The 16,598-nt window shown below is 52.2% G+C and overlaps 1 protein-coding gene across 1 annotated transcript in view; it reads right to left on the bottom strand.

Moving 5' to 3' along the window:
- Positions 1-403: 403 nt before the first annotated feature.
- The window catches only part of PLXNA2 (plexin A2), a 204,543-nt gene continuing 188,348 nt past the window's right edge, over positions 404-16,598 (bottom strand). The window contains exons 21-32 of the mRNA XM_063114090.1: positions 16,331-16,473; positions 15,410-15,678; positions 13,371-13,437; positions 13,022-13,168; positions 12,241-12,400; positions 11,742-11,845; positions 7,966-8,065; positions 6,787-6,977; positions 5,374-5,543; positions 2,673-2,885; positions 1,847-1,997; positions 404-1,157 (exon numbers count right to left, since the gene is read on the bottom strand). Coding sequence (XP_062970160.1) covers positions 1,062-1,157; positions 1,847-1,997; positions 2,673-2,885; positions 5,374-5,543; positions 6,787-6,977; positions 7,966-8,065; positions 11,742-11,845; positions 12,241-12,400; positions 13,022-13,168; positions 13,371-13,437; positions 15,410-15,678; positions 16,331-16,473 — 1,811 coding nt within the window. The 3' untranslated portion in view covers positions 404-1,061. The remainder of the gene's footprint in view (positions 1,158-1,846; positions 1,998-2,672; positions 2,886-5,373; positions 5,544-6,786; positions 6,978-7,965; positions 8,066-11,741; positions 11,846-12,240; positions 12,401-13,021; positions 13,169-13,370; positions 13,438-15,409; positions 15,679-16,330; positions 16,474-16,598) is intronic.

Genomic DNA, 16,598 nt, shown 5'->3' with positions numbered 1-16,598 from the left:
CCTCCCTCATGGAACCTCCTGGAGGTCTGGCCTATACCTCCAGGCCATTTCCCCAGGGTGCCTGGTTCATGACAGGGATTGATGTGAAGCAGAGCTGCCCAGTGTCCAAAGGGAGGCCAGGTGTCTGGCCTGGAAGAGGCCCACCTCACACCCACTTCTGGGAGTAACTTTAAGGAAACCGAAAGGAAAAGTACCAAAGACCAGCTCCTCATTTGTTGAGGTTTGGGATTAAACAAAACAAAAACAGGAACAAAAAGCACGGGTACCATAGAGATTCAGATCTCCTCTCAAGAGATGAGAATACACCGGAATGTGGTACGTAGAGCTCAGTTTCCAGTCAGCCAGGTCGAGCCACTCAGTGGCATCAAAAGTTGTGCGAAGTTCTGGAATCCCCACGTTCTCTGGCTGCTGGGATAATTCCAGGTCTTACCAGCCTCTGTTTTGCGAAGTGTTTGGTGCAAACTTGTGCTCATTCTTTCCTCCTCTTCTTCCTTTTTTTAAAAAAAATTTCAATTTCTCTCAGCATCTATTTGGAGGCTTTTTCTGACATTTGGAAACAGGAGTTATATGAGAAAGGAGGAATGGGGGAAAAGAAGAAAGTGAGACAGAAATCAGAATTAAACAAAAGTTGGACGGGATTCACAGGGCGGCTTTTTGTTTTATTTGTTTTTTTTTTTTTTCCTTTTTCTTAAAAAAAATTAAATAAAGTTCTCATTATTTCCCCAATATACATCAAATGAGTTTTCATGCAAAGCAGCAGTCACAGAGGCAGAGGTGGCCCCGCTTGCGCCTCTCAGCTTGAAGACCACCTTCTCCTTGCCCCGCTTTCTCCTGGGGGCTTCTCGCCGTAGCTGGATGGTGCCCGCTGTCTTTCCGGGCAGGAGCTGGCTGTGATGAAACTTGGCTGCCATAGGGAGAGGAGCCCTCCCCTCTCCCCAGGATGGGGTCTCAGGAGACAGCAAGCTCTGGGGCCTGATCCCCTTCACATGTCCTTCCTTCTGAGACTCCCAGTGTGACAGTGTTGACAGGTCCCTCTTCTCAGGCACGCGAGGCTCCTCCTCTCAGCTCTCGATGGACATGGCGTTAATGAGCTGCTCTACCTTATATGCCAGCCGCTGCCGTCGCGCCTGCTCGTCCTGCTCCAGCGCCCCGATGAGCTGGGGAACAAACGCAAAGGTAGGGGGCACTTCAGGACTCAGCGTGAGACACATTTTCTAGAGTCCTTTACCCTTCTGTCTACTTTTCCATACCACCTTAATGAACATAACTTTAAATAATTTGAGTGGTTAAATATATATGCTTGCACGTATACATATAAATATATGTATGTATGTTTATATTTTAAGTGCTTCAGACAATATCTGGCAGATAGGCAGTGCGATGTAAGTGTCAGCCATTAGTACAACTACTGCTACTTTCAGGTTCGATGCTGATGCACGGCTTGTGAATTTTCCCAAGCTGTCTTATTCAACCTCTGTGTTAAGGTCCACCTGTCTATCTGAAATGTAACTGACAGGATTTTCTCAAGTGCAAAGAAGAGTTTGATTCATTATTTAAGAAAACATCACACAACACTTTGAACTAAAAACTAGTAATTTAAAGTGTTATTTATTGCATTAACACTGAATGAAAGACAATGAAATGTGTAAAGAAAGCATTCGGTGAATCAGTAGAGGTTAGGTTGCCTTATAAAGGCAGGAGAAAGATTTTTGAGCTCATGGGCTGCGACTCCATGAAAACACTTTCTAAATCACTGCCTATTGTTACTTAAGGACTGAGTCAGGCTTCCTGTTCAACTGCCTCGCTGTCTGTGTTGGTTTCTGTCCCTCCTAGGGCCCTGTCTTACCTCCTCGCTATACTTGCTAACATAGGAGTAGATCTCATTGAGGGCACTCAGCATGTTGAACTCCACAGCGTGCAGGCGGGACTGCTCGGCCAGGTAGGCGTTCATGTCCTGGTCACTGATGGCAGGGAGCTTGGCGATGTCTGCGTAGTATCTGCATAGACAGGACAGGCTCCTTGCGGGGGGGGGACTCAGCAAACATTTGTCTGTACCTACTCTGGCCCCAGGTCCCTTGACAGCCCTGGATGTCCCCAGTTGCTCCTGCCTCCCTGTTTCTCTTGTGATGTGGCTTCTGCTGGCCTCTTGCCTCAAGCTGAGGTTGAGGCCTAAGGCCAGAGTTTCTCCAGGAAGTTCCATCCAGCTGAGAGCTCCTGGCTGCAGTACCCAGTAGAGTGGTTCAAAGTCCAGACTCTGATCAGACTTCTTGCATTCAAATTCCAGCTCTGCTACCTGCTACCTGTGTGACCTTGGGCAAGTTATTTAGCCTCTCTAGACCTCAGTTTCCTCATCAGTAAAATGGGGATAATAACGATACCTGCTTCATAATTCTGTTGGACATTTTCATGAGATGATACACACAAAATCTTTTCTACAGTACTAGGTGCTTAGCATGTGCTCAGTAAATGGTATAATTAGGATTACAATCACCTGACTTCCAAGGCCACGAAGCCACCCTTCTTCCCCATTGCAGGAAGTTTGGACAAGGAAGGAGGAGGGGAGCACGAGGCCCCGTCAGGACTGCAAACACTGTTTGCGTCCTCTGTCAGTGACGCCCATAGCGCGGGGAATGGGGCAGGGAGACAGGGCCCGGCCTGAGGGTGCTACTGACCTCTCTACCCAGCTCTTGTAGCTGGGGATGTCCTTGGCATAGAGTAGCTTGTTGGAGGGGGAGTCCTTGCCCAGCCGGTGCTCTGATGTTGAGCAAGAGTCCATGAAGGTCTGGGCCACCACAGACAGGCAGGCGTCCGTGATGCTGCCTTTGTGGATGTCAAACACAAACTGGGGGTTCTTGATCACGTTCACCCAGAAGCGCAGAGGGAGGCTGGAGGAAAGGCAGAGCAGACCTGAGAATGCACGTTGGCTGTGTCCCTCACCCCCAAATGTCAAACTGTCTATCCAAACGGCAAGGAAAGAAAATCGTAGAAAATGGGTTTAGCCAGCGCTGCTAACTTAGCCTGTGCTATTACTGACCCTGGGAGAAAAGGAAAGGCGCTACTGTCCCCAGCGGGGCACTGACCCTATTCGCTAACAACCGGGGGTAGACGTGGGTGGATTCTGTTCCCTCCTGGCAGTCTTTTTGAAAAGGCTTGTGCCCGGGGAAACCTAAGTACAGAGGACAGCAAATTTTCTCAGAGCTTTAGACAAAGCCACCAGGCTCCTAGAATCCCTTCACAGTGGCTGTGACCATTGTCCAGAAGGACGTGGTGGGCGGCCCCAGGCACTGCCTCGGAGAGGGCACAAAGGGCACCACCTGCGCTCCCCGCCCAGCCCAGCCGCCCGGGCCACTTCCCAGGGCTGGCCTGGCCTGCCCGGGCCTGGGGAATGGGCTCCCCTGGGGGAAGTTCTTTCACAACTCTCCCCAGGGCATTCCCGTGTCTGGGCAGGGGCAGAGTGAGAAGAGGAAGCCATTGTCCGCATCCTGGGAATGACTCACTGAAGCGCAGGGCTTTTCCCACCCCAGGAGGAACCCATCAGTAGTGAGGAGACTTCCTTCTGCAACTCGGGAATTTATAATCAGAGGAGGATGAGTTTTCTCTGCTCCTTAGGCCATACGCGGATAAGCACATTTACTCTCCTTCAAAACTAGAACAGCTGCTGTTTTTGCTTCCTTTTCCAACTCTTCTTTCTCTTCCAGCTGCCTTCCGGGCCTTAACTCTTTTGACTCCTCTGTGGAGTGAGCCTTGTCCCTGCTGTCCCTCTAGCCCAAGCAGTTGTTCCCTTCCCCTTTTTCATCTTCTGTTGACCCCCATGGACGCCAAACTTCCCCGGATGTCGCACTGGTGCCAGGTCTTGGGAACGATCAGCTTCACCCAGCCCAAGACCTCCCATTACAATTTCGGTCTGTCCTCTGAAGTGCAGCAGGACCACTCACTGTCTTGGAAGCCAGGAGGAGCTGCCAGCTGAGATTTGGCTCATCTCTTCTGCCTGCCCCTTCCTCTGGCAGCTTTGGGGAGCTTCTGAACACCTTTCCTTGGACATTTGCTATTTGGGACCCGGATAAGGGGACTTTCTCCCCACCACAATGCCTGGTGGTGCATTTTTGTGACTTGGGTCTGGCCAGCACACAGAAGGCACAGAGATGGGGGTAACCCAGAATTTTCTCTTGATTTCCCTGAAATTGCATACTCCCAGCTCTGGGTTGGGGATCCTCCAAAGTAAAGGAGACAGCCCTGGCCCTGCCCCTGGGAATGCAGATGGAAGGCCGGCCCTGGCAAAGTGCACTGGGGGCGGCTCACCCCCCGGCCACCCCGGCTTCTCCATTTCACTCCACTGTGATCAAAGCTGCACACTCAGGAGCCACAGTGACCACAACACCCAGAGAAGGAAGGAATATGTGAAGTTGGGGTTGGCATTGTCCAAAGTGTTTTTGTTGGTTGCTAAGACTTTTGATTCCCAAATAACAGCCTGAGCCCATCTGTGTCGGCTCTGTTTTCTGAGACTGCTGACTCCAGACAGCTGTGTGGGCTGCCTGCCCAAGCCAAATGCCTGGGCCTCCCCTCTCCCCTCTCTGTGCTCTTTCCTGAAGGAGGCCTTTTGACTCTGGCTTTTGGCCTGGCCCTGTCTGACCTGAAAGCCAGTCCTTAGCTTCGTCTGCAGTCCAGGTTCAAAACCCAGGAGGGAAAAGTCTCATGCCAAGGGCCTGAGGGAGCTTCCTCTCCCACAGCTGGTCTGGATGTGGAGGTGACTTTAGGGAAGAATCATGCCTGCTTTAGGGACATTCTGCCTGCTGCTTCCTGAAAGCCATGGTGCTGAGGTAAGAACTTGACCTTAAGAAATCATGTTTGCAATGAAATCCTTGCAGTCAGTAGGCTCAGGTGTGAGCTCCCTCCCCAGTACTGGCCAACTTCACCAGGGGCCTAAGACTAATTCAGGGCTTCCCCATCTCAGGAAGTGCCTTGGATTCTGCCCCACTCAGAATGCCTGACAATGCCTAGCTCTGACGCTCTGCTGCCAGGTTTCAAATGTGGTTCTTTGCATGGTTTCCACTAGCTCCCTTCTCCTGAGAACCAGACGTCTCAGAGTCTGGGGAGAGGAGATGTTTCCTGGGGAAGAGTCACACCCGAAAGGGCAGAGCTCAAGCGTGCACCGTGGTGTCAGGCCTCAGCCAAGTAGGCACCACTTGGTGTAGGCATCCTAGGGACTATGTTGGCTCTGCAGAGCATGTGCACTATTTGTTCTAGGAGTCTCAGGTTACCCAGCCACAGCCAAGCACCGGCCACCCTTCCCTTTCCCCAGTCCCCTTTGCTACCCCCTCCCCTGCTCACGGCCTCCCCAGGCTGCACCTCTTCCAGGGCTCCCCACAGGGTTACCAGTTGCTCTTCCAGGTGTGCCGCACATCTGTGTCATGGATGCTGTGTCTGTCTGCCTGCTCATCCAGGAAATCAAACATGTACTTGATGGCCAGGGGGAGGGCACTGCCCCGGTGCACAGTGCTGAACAAGGTCTCGAACAAGTCATCCACGAACTTCTGGAGGGTGCCCTGGTAAGAGGTGGAGGAGTGTGAGATGAAGGGTGGGGATGACTGGCTGCAGCAGACGAGTATACCAGATGGTGCCTTGGACTCATCCTGCCTTGGAAATTTGTCTGTGATGGGAAGTGCAGTGGGGGTGGGGAAGGGTACTGCTGGTATGCTGGGGAGCTGGGAGGACTGTATGGGCTGTGGATCCAGGGAAGACTCTCTCCTCCAACCTGCAGCCACATGCCACATTTACGCTAGTGTCCATGCCTGGTGGGTGTGGGATAGGAAGTCAGGAAGTGCTCTGAGTTCAGGCTTCCTGTGGGTAGATGGGAGGGTACAGGCTCGTAGGCCAGTCTGGAGAGGGTGTCCAAGGAGCAAGCTAGAGGACTGAGCACCTCCCAGCAGGAGCACGGCAGGACTGGGGAGGGTCTGAGAGGAAGGTGTGGAGAGCCTGGGAAAAGTGTTGTCTGGAGCGTGGGCTGCGGGTGAAGGGTCTAGATTCAAGAGTACCCAGGCACAGTCTTAACCTACAGGGTCTGGAGGTCTCTGGGGCAGGGGAAAGACTGGGCCTGGATCCTAGTTTACAGGCTCCAGGCATACCTCTGAGGGTCAGTGAAACCTCCAACTTTTTCTGGTGTCTCTTTGTTGGTCTCCACTGGTATGCTGAGCATATTAGACAAAGCTAACATGCAGACACGGGACTGAGGGTGTACTTTCGGGCCACTTCAGGGAGCAAGTTGGAGAGCTCTAAGTTGGAGGCCATCCAATACCATTTCATATTAGAATTTCAGCAGCACTGTTGTGGAGTTAGTGGGGAAGGGTACTTGAAATCTAGCCTGGCCTGGAATACATGGGCCATATGATCGCCACACTTACAGGCATGTTATTTTCTGTGCTAGGAATGAGGAAGGGAGAGCCTCCCCTCGAATTCCTGGCAGGACCAGGCCTTTGTGCTTTCCTCCCACTGTGGCCAGAAAGGGGTGGAAAAAGCAGTGATGGCAGAGGCCCCAATATCTTCCTAAGGGATCAGGGGTCCGGGGCGAGACAGCTGCTCCTCTGAAGCATCACGGTAGTCTCGAGGAGAGGGCAGAAAGCAACGCTGTCATTGCTGTTGTTGCCAAAGCGGAGAGAACAGCCTGATGCCCTGGAAGCCCCGTCCCTCTGATGGGTCCCTGAAGGACAGGCTTCCTGAGGTCCTTCCTGTATTGTGGAGGGGCAGGCCTGAGCTGAGGAGCCCTCCTGGCCTGGGCAGAGTAGGAGTTACCTTGGTGGCCAGGAGCCGGGTCAGGTAGATCTCGGACACCATCTTGCTGCCCCGGTCTCCCTCCTTCTGGTCACCGTGGTCATGGTTCTTCACCAGATGCCACACCTTGACCCCGCTCTCTAGGTCTGGGGTGATCATAGGCGCCCGGGACCGCAGGCTGTCAGGACTGCCTGTGTACCTGAAGGAGGAGTCTGGGGGGAGGGGCGGTGGAGGGCTGTGAGGGACTGCGTTCACCATCCCTGCTTGTAGAATCCCTCCAGGACCCCTGCCTGCCCGCCCACCCCATCCACGCAGAGTAAACCCATTCCAACCGAAAGGGGACGCTGGGAACCACATGCTGGGTGGATTGCTTTAGAAATCCTTGGTTGGCATGAGGACAGAGCAGCCTGAAGTCTTTTTGGGAAAAAAGAGTTAGAAACTCTGTGAGCTGGAGAGACCCTTGGAAATTTGGGAGTCTCCTCTCCCCTCATGCTCCCAGCAATGAATAAACAATAGGTAAATGGCAGCTGGATATTTTCATAGGTGCTTTAATAAAAATCTGGATATTAAGGATCTGCAAGTGGTGATGTTCCTCTTGGTAGTTAAGGGTCCCTTCTTTCTTGGAACCTATGATATGGCATTTCCTAAGCCCTTTCTGGTGCTGCTGGGTTCGGCCCTGTGGTGCCCTTCAACTGGCAAGCCCAAGACCTTAGTGCATACAAGAAACCACAGAAAACAGAGCAAGAGAGTGTGAAGCCCATGACCTCACTGGGGGCCCCACTTCTCCTCAGAGGTGGAAGGGTGAGGATGACCCATCTATTGTCCAAACTGGGACACTTTTGAGAGTAAAAGGGGGCACTGTTAATAATTCAGCCAGAACAACAGGCATACACTGGGACTGGCCCAGGCAAACTGGGATATATGAACCCCTAGCCAGGTGCCTCCCTGGTTCTGGGCCCCGCCACCTGCTTCAGCAGGCCTGGGATAGCAGGGCAGTGCCACCTGTTCCCACGGCTCCGAGGAGACAGGCAGCTGTGGGAATGACTGGACCAGGAAGGAAGGGAACAAATGAGAGCACCTCTGCATGAGGCCAGCAGCAGCCAGCACTTCCTTCCTGCTGGCGGAGAGCTGGCAAATGGTCCTGGGTAGGGCACAGAAGACTCCACCCCGAGCAGCCCACAGGGCCTCCCTGGTTCTCACCGTATCTGCTGATGGATGTCCGGGAGATGCTGGCAGAGGCAGGGATGTTGTAAGATGAGGTCTGTTTGGGGACCAGAGCCACCACTGACCTGTCTGACACCTGAGAAGGGTATAAGAGGAGCGGTATGGGTGAATGTATGTGCCTTGGCACTTCTAGAGGGTAATGGAAAGGTGTAGGGTAGACAGCAAGGAGTTCAGGAGTACTGGAAATAACCATTGCTGCTGATTCTGAGCTACAGCTGCACTGCCCAGTGTCATAGCTACTTGCCACATGGGGCTGTTGAGCACTTGAAATGTACATAGTCCAAATTGAGATGTGCTATGAATGCACAATACACACTGGCTTTCAATGACTTAGTATGAATGAAAGAATGTAAACTGTCTCATTAGTAATTTTTATATGGATTACATATTGAAATGTTAACATTGGGTTAAATTGATTGAGTTAAATAAAATACATCGTTAATGTTAATGCTGTCTGTATTTTTTAACGTGGCTAGTAAAACATTTAAAATTATAGATGTGGCTTGCATTATATTTCTATTGGATAGCTCTGGGCTAGATGCATCTTCCCATCCACCTCGAGAGTTATGTACAATTATTCCCATTTTACAGATGAAGAAATGGCAGCACAGAGAGGCTAAAGCAGCATCGTCAAGGTCACATAATTAATACACAGTAGAGCTGATATTTGTAGCCAGGTCTGTCAGGCTCCAGAGCACATGTTCTCCTCATTATACATCCTAAATTGGGATTTTATTTCAAGTCACAAGGGTCTGAAGCCCATTGTCCCTTTTGGGGCTGATTTCTGTCTGCCCTGGGTCTTATTATGCCTGGGCCACCTAGAATAGAATCACCAAAGGGGCAGCTGCCCGTGGGGAGTCAGAAAGAAAGTGTCTTGCCCCAGCCTCTGCAAGGGTGCCCAGACTCAGCCTCAGCACCCAGCCTGTAGGGAGAGGGCTGATAAATGAGGGGACATATTGAAGACATTTGGGGCCATTTTGATTTAAGATGACCCTCTATCCAATAAAAATGGAGAATCCCCAGAATTGTGGCGATCCAATTAAACCCCTAACGCAGAGGGAATAAAACAGCTATAATAATGTTATGGGCCATAAAACATTCCTATTAAACCATTTTTTATTTTAACAATTTTTATGAACTTTATAAGTTTGATTTATAGCTTCACCAGTCATAAAACCATCTTTCTGGGTCTTAAATTGTCAGTCCCTCTCTCCTACCAAAAAAGAATTAAATGTTGGGAAGTCAAACTATAAATGAACATTAGTGCTAACGAGATTCCCTGATAGCTGGTTTAGCCGTGGTGTTTAATTTTACCCTCCCTATAAATCTGCAGGAACCCTGGGAAGTTTTTTAACATCTCTTTGTTAATTAAAATTATGCAGATTTTCTTCTGTAGGGGCTCCAAGGACCTTTGGCTCCAGCGAGGGTAACGTTCTGTGCCTGGACGTTGCCAGCGCTCTATTACTTCCCAGCTGGGGCAGCTCCCTGGACCTGTCAGCACAGGGTCTGGGACTAAGATGGGACTCTCCACCTCTTTCAGGAATTCTCCTTGCAACTGACCGCCCAGAAATGATGCTCTGAAAGCTGGTCAGGGGCAAGGGTTTACAGTCGCAGGGAGAACAGATTACGTTATCATTTATGGTTTGTTGTCACGTAAAGGAAGATTCACAAGGTGACTCATATGACCACATTTCAACTCAATTTCAGGTCTAGTCACTAAACCTCTCTTATCCTTGGTTCTTCTCTCTCTGGTCTGTCCTTGGCTGTGCCACTTATTGGCGACTTGATGCAACCTCTCTGGGCCTCAGTTGTCTAATTTGTCAATGGGGATAATAATCATATCTAGGTTTGCTGTGAGCATTAAAAGAGTTAAGACATTTAAAGGCAAGAGCAGTGCCTGTGCCCAGTGAGCACTCAGAAGTGTTGGTTTTAGTGCTGCTGTTACGAGTATCGTCATCACGGTCTCCCAAAGGGAAGGATACTCCCTGTTGTCCCCTGTCACTCAGGGCTAGCGTGTGGGAAGTGCCCGGCACTCAGGAAAGCTTGGTAAATATTTGAGGAATGAATGAATACATGAATGATAAATGACACCAGGGAATTGAAAGTGCTTTGTTTGATGAGCACCGTAAGAACAGAATATTCCATTCTTCTGATTGGAAGCCAAAGGACGGACAGCCCAGTAACAAGCATTAGGGCGTCAGAGACACAGGCAGAAAGGCCCCACTCCTGTCCTTTAAAAACTGATGATTTGGGGGCATGTTATTCTCTTTTACATTTTTTATTCAGCTCTAATTGGTTCATTCCAATTGTTCTACTGGATGTGTTAAGCACATGTGAAGTGGTGGTGGTTGAGGGTGTGTGTGTGTGTGTGTGTGTGTGTGTGTGTGTGTGTGTGTGTGTGTGTGTGTCTGTGTGTCTGTGTGTCTGTGTGTGTGTGTCTGTGCATGCACAGAACTACTAGGGAGGGATTAGAGCTACCTTGTATGTAGTTGCCCATGCTGGGTACCTCCCCTGCTGTTTCTAGCCTTTCCGACCAGCTTCACACCTTTGCAAGTCAGGGTGGTTATCTCCATTTTACAGACGAAGAGTCCCAGGTTCAGAGTGATTAAAGTCACACCAGCAATGAGCAGGCAAGTGGGGGTTTAAACACAGCTCCCAAAGCCTTTTCTCTTCCCGCTGCACCATACTCACTCTCCATGGGGTGGGGGGGTCCACACAGGATGTCAGTGCTGGGCTGGGGGTGGAGCAGGAGGCAGGCCAGTGAGCGGGAGGAAGCCTGGAGAGGAGCATTTGGGACCCCCAGAGGATCCCAAACAGGGCTCCAGGGCTTCCCCATGGCTGGTCATTGGCAGGGGGTGCTTGAGAGCCCAGGCACCCCTCTGCACGCCTCCCTTTGCGAGGCAGGCACACAGGAGGGTATTATTAATCAGACAGTCCCGCAGGTCTTGCAGCCTGAGGCACTTCCTCTGGTTGGTTTAATTTCCCTCGGTGTCTCATTTCCAGTTTCTATTTTAGTATTTCTCCTGAATCGCAGCCTGTCTACCTGTGCTTAATCTAACAGAGACCCCCTGCCGTGAGTGGTTACCCCAGGAGGAGGGCAGGGGAGGTGAGAGTGGATGTCTCCTGGATCTTGTGATCTGTTGCTGGGATTTCTTGACTGCTCATTCAGTGTGTCTGCCAGCGTGTTCAACACTTCATCTCCTATATTTAATCTGTTCCACGCCACGGTGTGGGGCAGGGATCACTATGAGCCCCACATTACAGGTGAAAAAAAAGAGAGCTTAAGTAATTTTCCCAAGAACACCAGCTACGAGTGGCAGAACATAACAGCTGAAGACGAGTATCTCCGATTCCGATTCCCGACTACGCTGAAGCCAGAAGGACGAGCTGCATTAGTAAGATGCCCGAGAAAGCGCCAGACACCTTGCGGTAGTTGTCCACATGCAGGACTTCACCATATGTACTTTTTTCTACAGATGTACAGATACACAGGACAGAAATGCCTAGGCCGTATCCCAGACCAGTTAAATCTGTTTCTGAGGGTGGAGTCTGGGTACTTGTGTTGTTTTAAGTTCCTCCAGTAATTGTAACGAGCTGCTCTAGGCTCAGGGACGAGGAGGATAGGGGAGGGAAGAAAACCCGTTCTAGGCTTTTGAGGCTTTACAGCCAGGCTTAGAGGGAAGGGAACATTCGGGGAAGCCGAAGGTCCCTAGCCCAAAGCCCCTGTCCACGTGCAATGGCCCCAGCCTCACCTGATAATGCATCAGCGTGTTGAGCCGCTTCCAGTCACCCTCGATCTTGGTGGTGATGTCCTCGTCCTGCAGCACCACTCGGGCGATCCGGCCTTGGCGCCACTCTGGGTGGAGGGGGTGGTGCAGGTAGCAGCGTGAGAGGGGTGGGGGCTGTGAGCCAGGGCCACCTAGTCGTGTCCCCCCTAGGGACCTCACAACCCCCTGGCTCCCTCAAGTTGGTGCCAATGATAGAGCTGAGAGACATCCAGGGCTCCATGGGGTCAAGGCAGCCGGGGGCGGCAGGACGTGTGGACCTCCCTAGACACGGCCACTTCGGAGCAGGCAGTGCGGGAAGGGAGAAGCAACTTGCCTGGCCCTCACCTGGGCAGGACTCAGTCATGCCCCTGGGAGGTGCTGTGTGCAGTGCAGGGCTTCCCATCTCCTCACCCCCTCCCGGGGCCTGAACACCCTCCAGGAAGCCGTTGGTCCACCCAGTCCCCTTGTACTCCAGGCCTCCTACCCAGGTCCATGTCCACAGCCCTTGGCCGCTGGGAGTAGGGCACGTTCTTGTACACGGCGTCGAGGATCTTCTCCTTGACCTGCGTGATGGTGTCACAGTTCAGCACCTTCACTGGGATCTCCGGACTGTTCTCGTTGTCGGGGTTGACACAGTTCAGGATCTATAAGTAGGGGAGGTGAGATGAGCAGAACAGGAGTGGAAGGAGCAGTCTGGGGGAGGGGACGAGCTTCAGAATATTGTTTTTCAAGGTTCGTCCTCCTTATAAAAGAAATAGGGGTGCCTCTCCGGTCTGTGCTGCAGTTTCTCTCACCTTCCTGTCATCTGTCAAATGAGAGCCTGAGTCATGTGTCCACCCTGCCTTCCTCAAAGAACCAGGACTCTACCTTCTAGCTCCTGGATGGCTTAGGGCAATGAGGAGCCCTAGGGGTTTAGAGATGGTTCTAGGGTATCAAAGACGGGCCTCACACATTCCCAAAGCCTCTACATTTGGACTCAACATACTCTCGTCCTCCCATAATGCTACTTACCCCATACCTAATGGTGGTGGCCTTTTCTCTCTCCCAATATCATCTGGGGTAAACTAAGGCACAGAGAGCTCTTAGGGCCCACCAGCTGGGATGGGGGCGGTGCAGCCCAGGCATGTCTACCTTGCCCTTGGCACACTTAGGCTGGCGTCTGAGCCTCTTTATTGATCCCCGCGCAACCTCAGTGGTCAGAAGGTAGAGTATGGAACAGAAGCAAGAGGTACACGTGCTGTCCCCTGAGCGTCTGGCCTGCTCACCAGCGTCTTGTACTCGATCTGCTGCCGGATGAGCTTGTCCTCGCTTAGGGAGTAGCGGGCCTCGCCTGTGATGGCGTCGATGGGGCCTTTCTCCATCTGCTGCTTGATGGCGCAGTACAGCATGAACAGCGGCTCCCCGGCACACTCCTGTGGGCACAGGCAGCGCAGAGGCATGGGTGCAGCCCCTCGGCTTGCACTCCTCCCCGTCCTCTCCTGACTGCGCCTCCCAGGAGCCGGGGCAGTGCCACGGGAGGCTTCCCCGGCCTGCTGTGCCTTGGAGCCCTGAGGGATGGGTCCCCATGCTGCCACCTTGCTCTCGACTCTGGGCCCCGTCTGCCCCCTTTCTCACCTTCAGGAACTTGTGCAGGAGAAAAGCGAACCAATTGGTCAGCATCTTCTCAGCCACAGACTCTGTCCTGGGGAAGGGAGAAGGGAGGAAGGTGGAATGTAAGACTCTGCGAGGGGTCCTGGTGGTGGGGCCTGTGCGTGCTGGGTGGGCCATGGCCCCAGGGAACAACAGGGCATGAAAGAATCCAGGGCATGAAAGAACCCAGGGCATGAAAGAACCCAGAGCTGGGAGCCAGGACACCTGGGTCCTAGCCCAACTCCACCAATAACTACAAGTGTGACCTCAGTCCAGGGGCAGCTTCTTTCTGCACCTCTATTTCCTGTGAAAATGGAGAGGTCGGACCTTTCATCCTGATAGTCTGTGCTGCTATGAACTGCTTTGGATGTATCTGAGATGGGCCGCAGATAAAGGCACCCAGTACCCACCTAACAGGGCTATAAAGGACCAGTTCTCTCTACTCCCATCTGGCCCCAGGGTGATAAATAGAGAATTTTTCTGTTCCTCTGGGGTTTCTTGAGTGTTCAGGTGCTCTGTTTTACAAAAGGTACCTGCCCCTCCAAAAATTTAGAGTCTGACTGCCTTGAGTTCAAATTCTAGCTCTGCCGTATACTGGCTCTGTGACCTTGGGCAAGTCATTTAACCTCTCTGGGTTTAATTTCTCCATCTCCAAGTGGAGACAATAATATCTACCTCACATGGTTGTTGTCAGGGTGGGATAGTTAATGTATGTAAAGTGCTAACAAGAGCGCCCAGCCCCTGGTAAGCATTGTTAAGTATTAGCTATCGTTACTACTGTCATGTGGGGTCTCAGATGCCAATCCCACAGGTAGAGAGCAGTGTGTCAGTTTAGCCAACAGGGGATCTGCTCCTGCAAATGCCATCCCTGCCCCCTCCCCCATCCCCAGGCTGCAGATCTGGGGAACTGGGAAGAAACAAAGCGGCTATGACAGACCCTCAGTGATGGGGATGCTGGAGGGGTATTTTAACTCCTTGCACGTGGTGCAAATTATACCCTCCAGTTGCAGTAAATCCCAGGCATTTGCCAGGGCTGCGTGGCAATCTAGGTCTGGGCAAGTGGCAATGTTAGGAAAAATTGTAGCTTTCTCCCTGGCTCCTCCCAGCACCCTTTCCCTGCATTGTGCCTGAGATTAGCTTTAATTTAAATACAGCCGTTCTTAATGAGAGTTCTAATGCTCAGATTGGCAGGATGGGGGCTCAGTACTCATAAAACAAAGCCATTGGTCTCCCCTCTTTGCCCCACGTGGGCCTGGAAGCCTGAGACCTTGCTAGGAGAAGGCTGAAGAGGAGGCGTGGTGAACGGTGGTGGAGTGTTTAACCCCTGCTGCCCAGAGGAGCTCCAGAGCTGGGCTCCGCGCCCCACAGCCGCTAACAAGGGTGGGCTCAGGGGATGCCAAGGTCTCTGATCCCCTCCCCTGCCAGGAAAATGGCAACTGGGGTGTATGGTGGACACTAGTGATTCAGATCCTGGAAGCTGGGCACAGAAGGGACAATCTCCAGCCCAGTGCAGTGCAGTGGGATCTTCTGCGATGGTGGAAATGTTCTCTATCTGTGCTGTCCAATGTGGTCGCCTCTAGCCCCACGTGGCAACTAAGCACTTGAATGTGGCTAGGTCAATGGAGGAACTGAATTTTACATTTGGTGTCATTCTAACTAATGGCAGCTCCATGTGGCTAGTGGCTGCTGTTTTGGGCAGGGTTGCTCTGGAGGCACGTGGAAGGAGCTGGCGAGACAGGTGTCATTATTCTCATTTTGTCTATAAGGAACTAAACAACAGAGAGGTTATATCACTGGTCTAAGATTGCAGAGCTAGCAGGCAGCAGAGCAGGGGTTCAAGCGGAGATGCTAGTAGAGGCCTGTGCTTCTCCATCACACTTTATGCTTCAGACAACGCAGTCTCACTGGGTGGGGACAGAGGCTGCTCTGCATGGATGTCATTTCTGGGCAGTGGGGACCTTCTTGTGATGCTTATGGGGCCTGTTCAGACCGGCCGCCCTCCCCACCCCTGCTGTCGGTCAGACCTCCGGAGAAGCAGCTTGGGGTGGTTCTTGTTCTCCAGGTTCTTATCGATGAGGTCAGAGAGCAGCTGCTTGAGGACGTCAGTGGCGTACTCCAGGCGGCCCTGCAGGCCGGTCATGATGAGCGAGGCCACGTTGCCCCGGTCTCGCATGGAGAAGCCACGCTGCAGCTCCAGGGTGCGGATGAAGGTCAGCAGGAACACCTTGTTGTTGATGAGCTGCGCGAAGAGCTTCAGGGCCTTTTCCACGTGCTGCTGCCCGTTTCCCTGAACCTGTGGTGGAGCGTGGCGGGCGACACCCTCAGACGACGGGCTCCGGCTCCTACCCAAGGCTCACCCAAGGGTCTGCTGGTGACACCACCAGCTACAGGACCGTTTGCTCCATTTCACCCACCCACAATAACGTAGGAATGGCTGATCTCTGAAGTCGACGGTCTGCCCTGACCTTCCGCTGGGTTGGGAGGGTTGGGCTCCATGTGGAGCCCTTGGAAGGGATGCTGTCCAATTTTCCCAAGGATACAATAGGAGACACCCCATCAGACTTCTTCAGTTGACTGGTCTCCCCTTAATCTCCTCTGTCCTGATCTATTATCTTTAGTAAAACAAACCAACAAATGAACAAACCGACCTCACAGAATCCTACGTCTTTCTTTAAGCCACCTTAAATCCACTTTAGAATTAATTAATTAATTAGGTTATTAATTAAAAAATGACAAACCAGGAGCCTTACCCTGGAATCATCCCCAGAAGCCTGGGTGCCCTGTTGGCGTCGTCCTGATAGCTCTGTCACTGTGATGCTGTTGAGAACTATTGGCCCCTCCTCATACCTAACCTTACTGTGTGCTGGGGAGACCGCCCTGGATTTCCTAGGACACCTGGTTTCTGCACCCCTGCTGAGTGGTTGGGCCAGGAAGGCAAGTGTTACCTCTAGCTCCCGCAAAACGGGGTGGTCCTCGATGCCCGGGAACAGGACTCGCATAGCGTAGGTACGATAGTCCAGGTAGGGGATTCCCGAGCGGTCCAGGTCACTGGTCAGCTCGTTGATGTCTGTCTGGAGCTCGGCAAAAGCTGTGAGGGTGAGGGAAGATAGGGAGGCTCAGGGGGGAGCCCAGACAGGGGAGGGAGAGAGGGAGAGTTTGTGAAGGAGGAGGAGAGGGCCTGGGGTGCAGAGACAGGGAGGGTTAGAGGGTGTA

The sequence above is a fragment of the Cynocephalus volans genome, chromosome 11, assembly GCF_027409185.1.
Source record: "Cynocephalus volans isolate mCynVol1 chromosome 11, mCynVol1.pri, whole genome shotgun sequence".
In the NCBI taxonomy this organism is placed as follows: Eukaryota; Metazoa; Chordata; class Mammalia; order Dermoptera; family Cynocephalidae; genus Cynocephalus; species Cynocephalus volans.
Note: the sequence above shows the minus strand (reverse complement) of the source record. Positions and strands in the feature narration are given on the sequence as shown.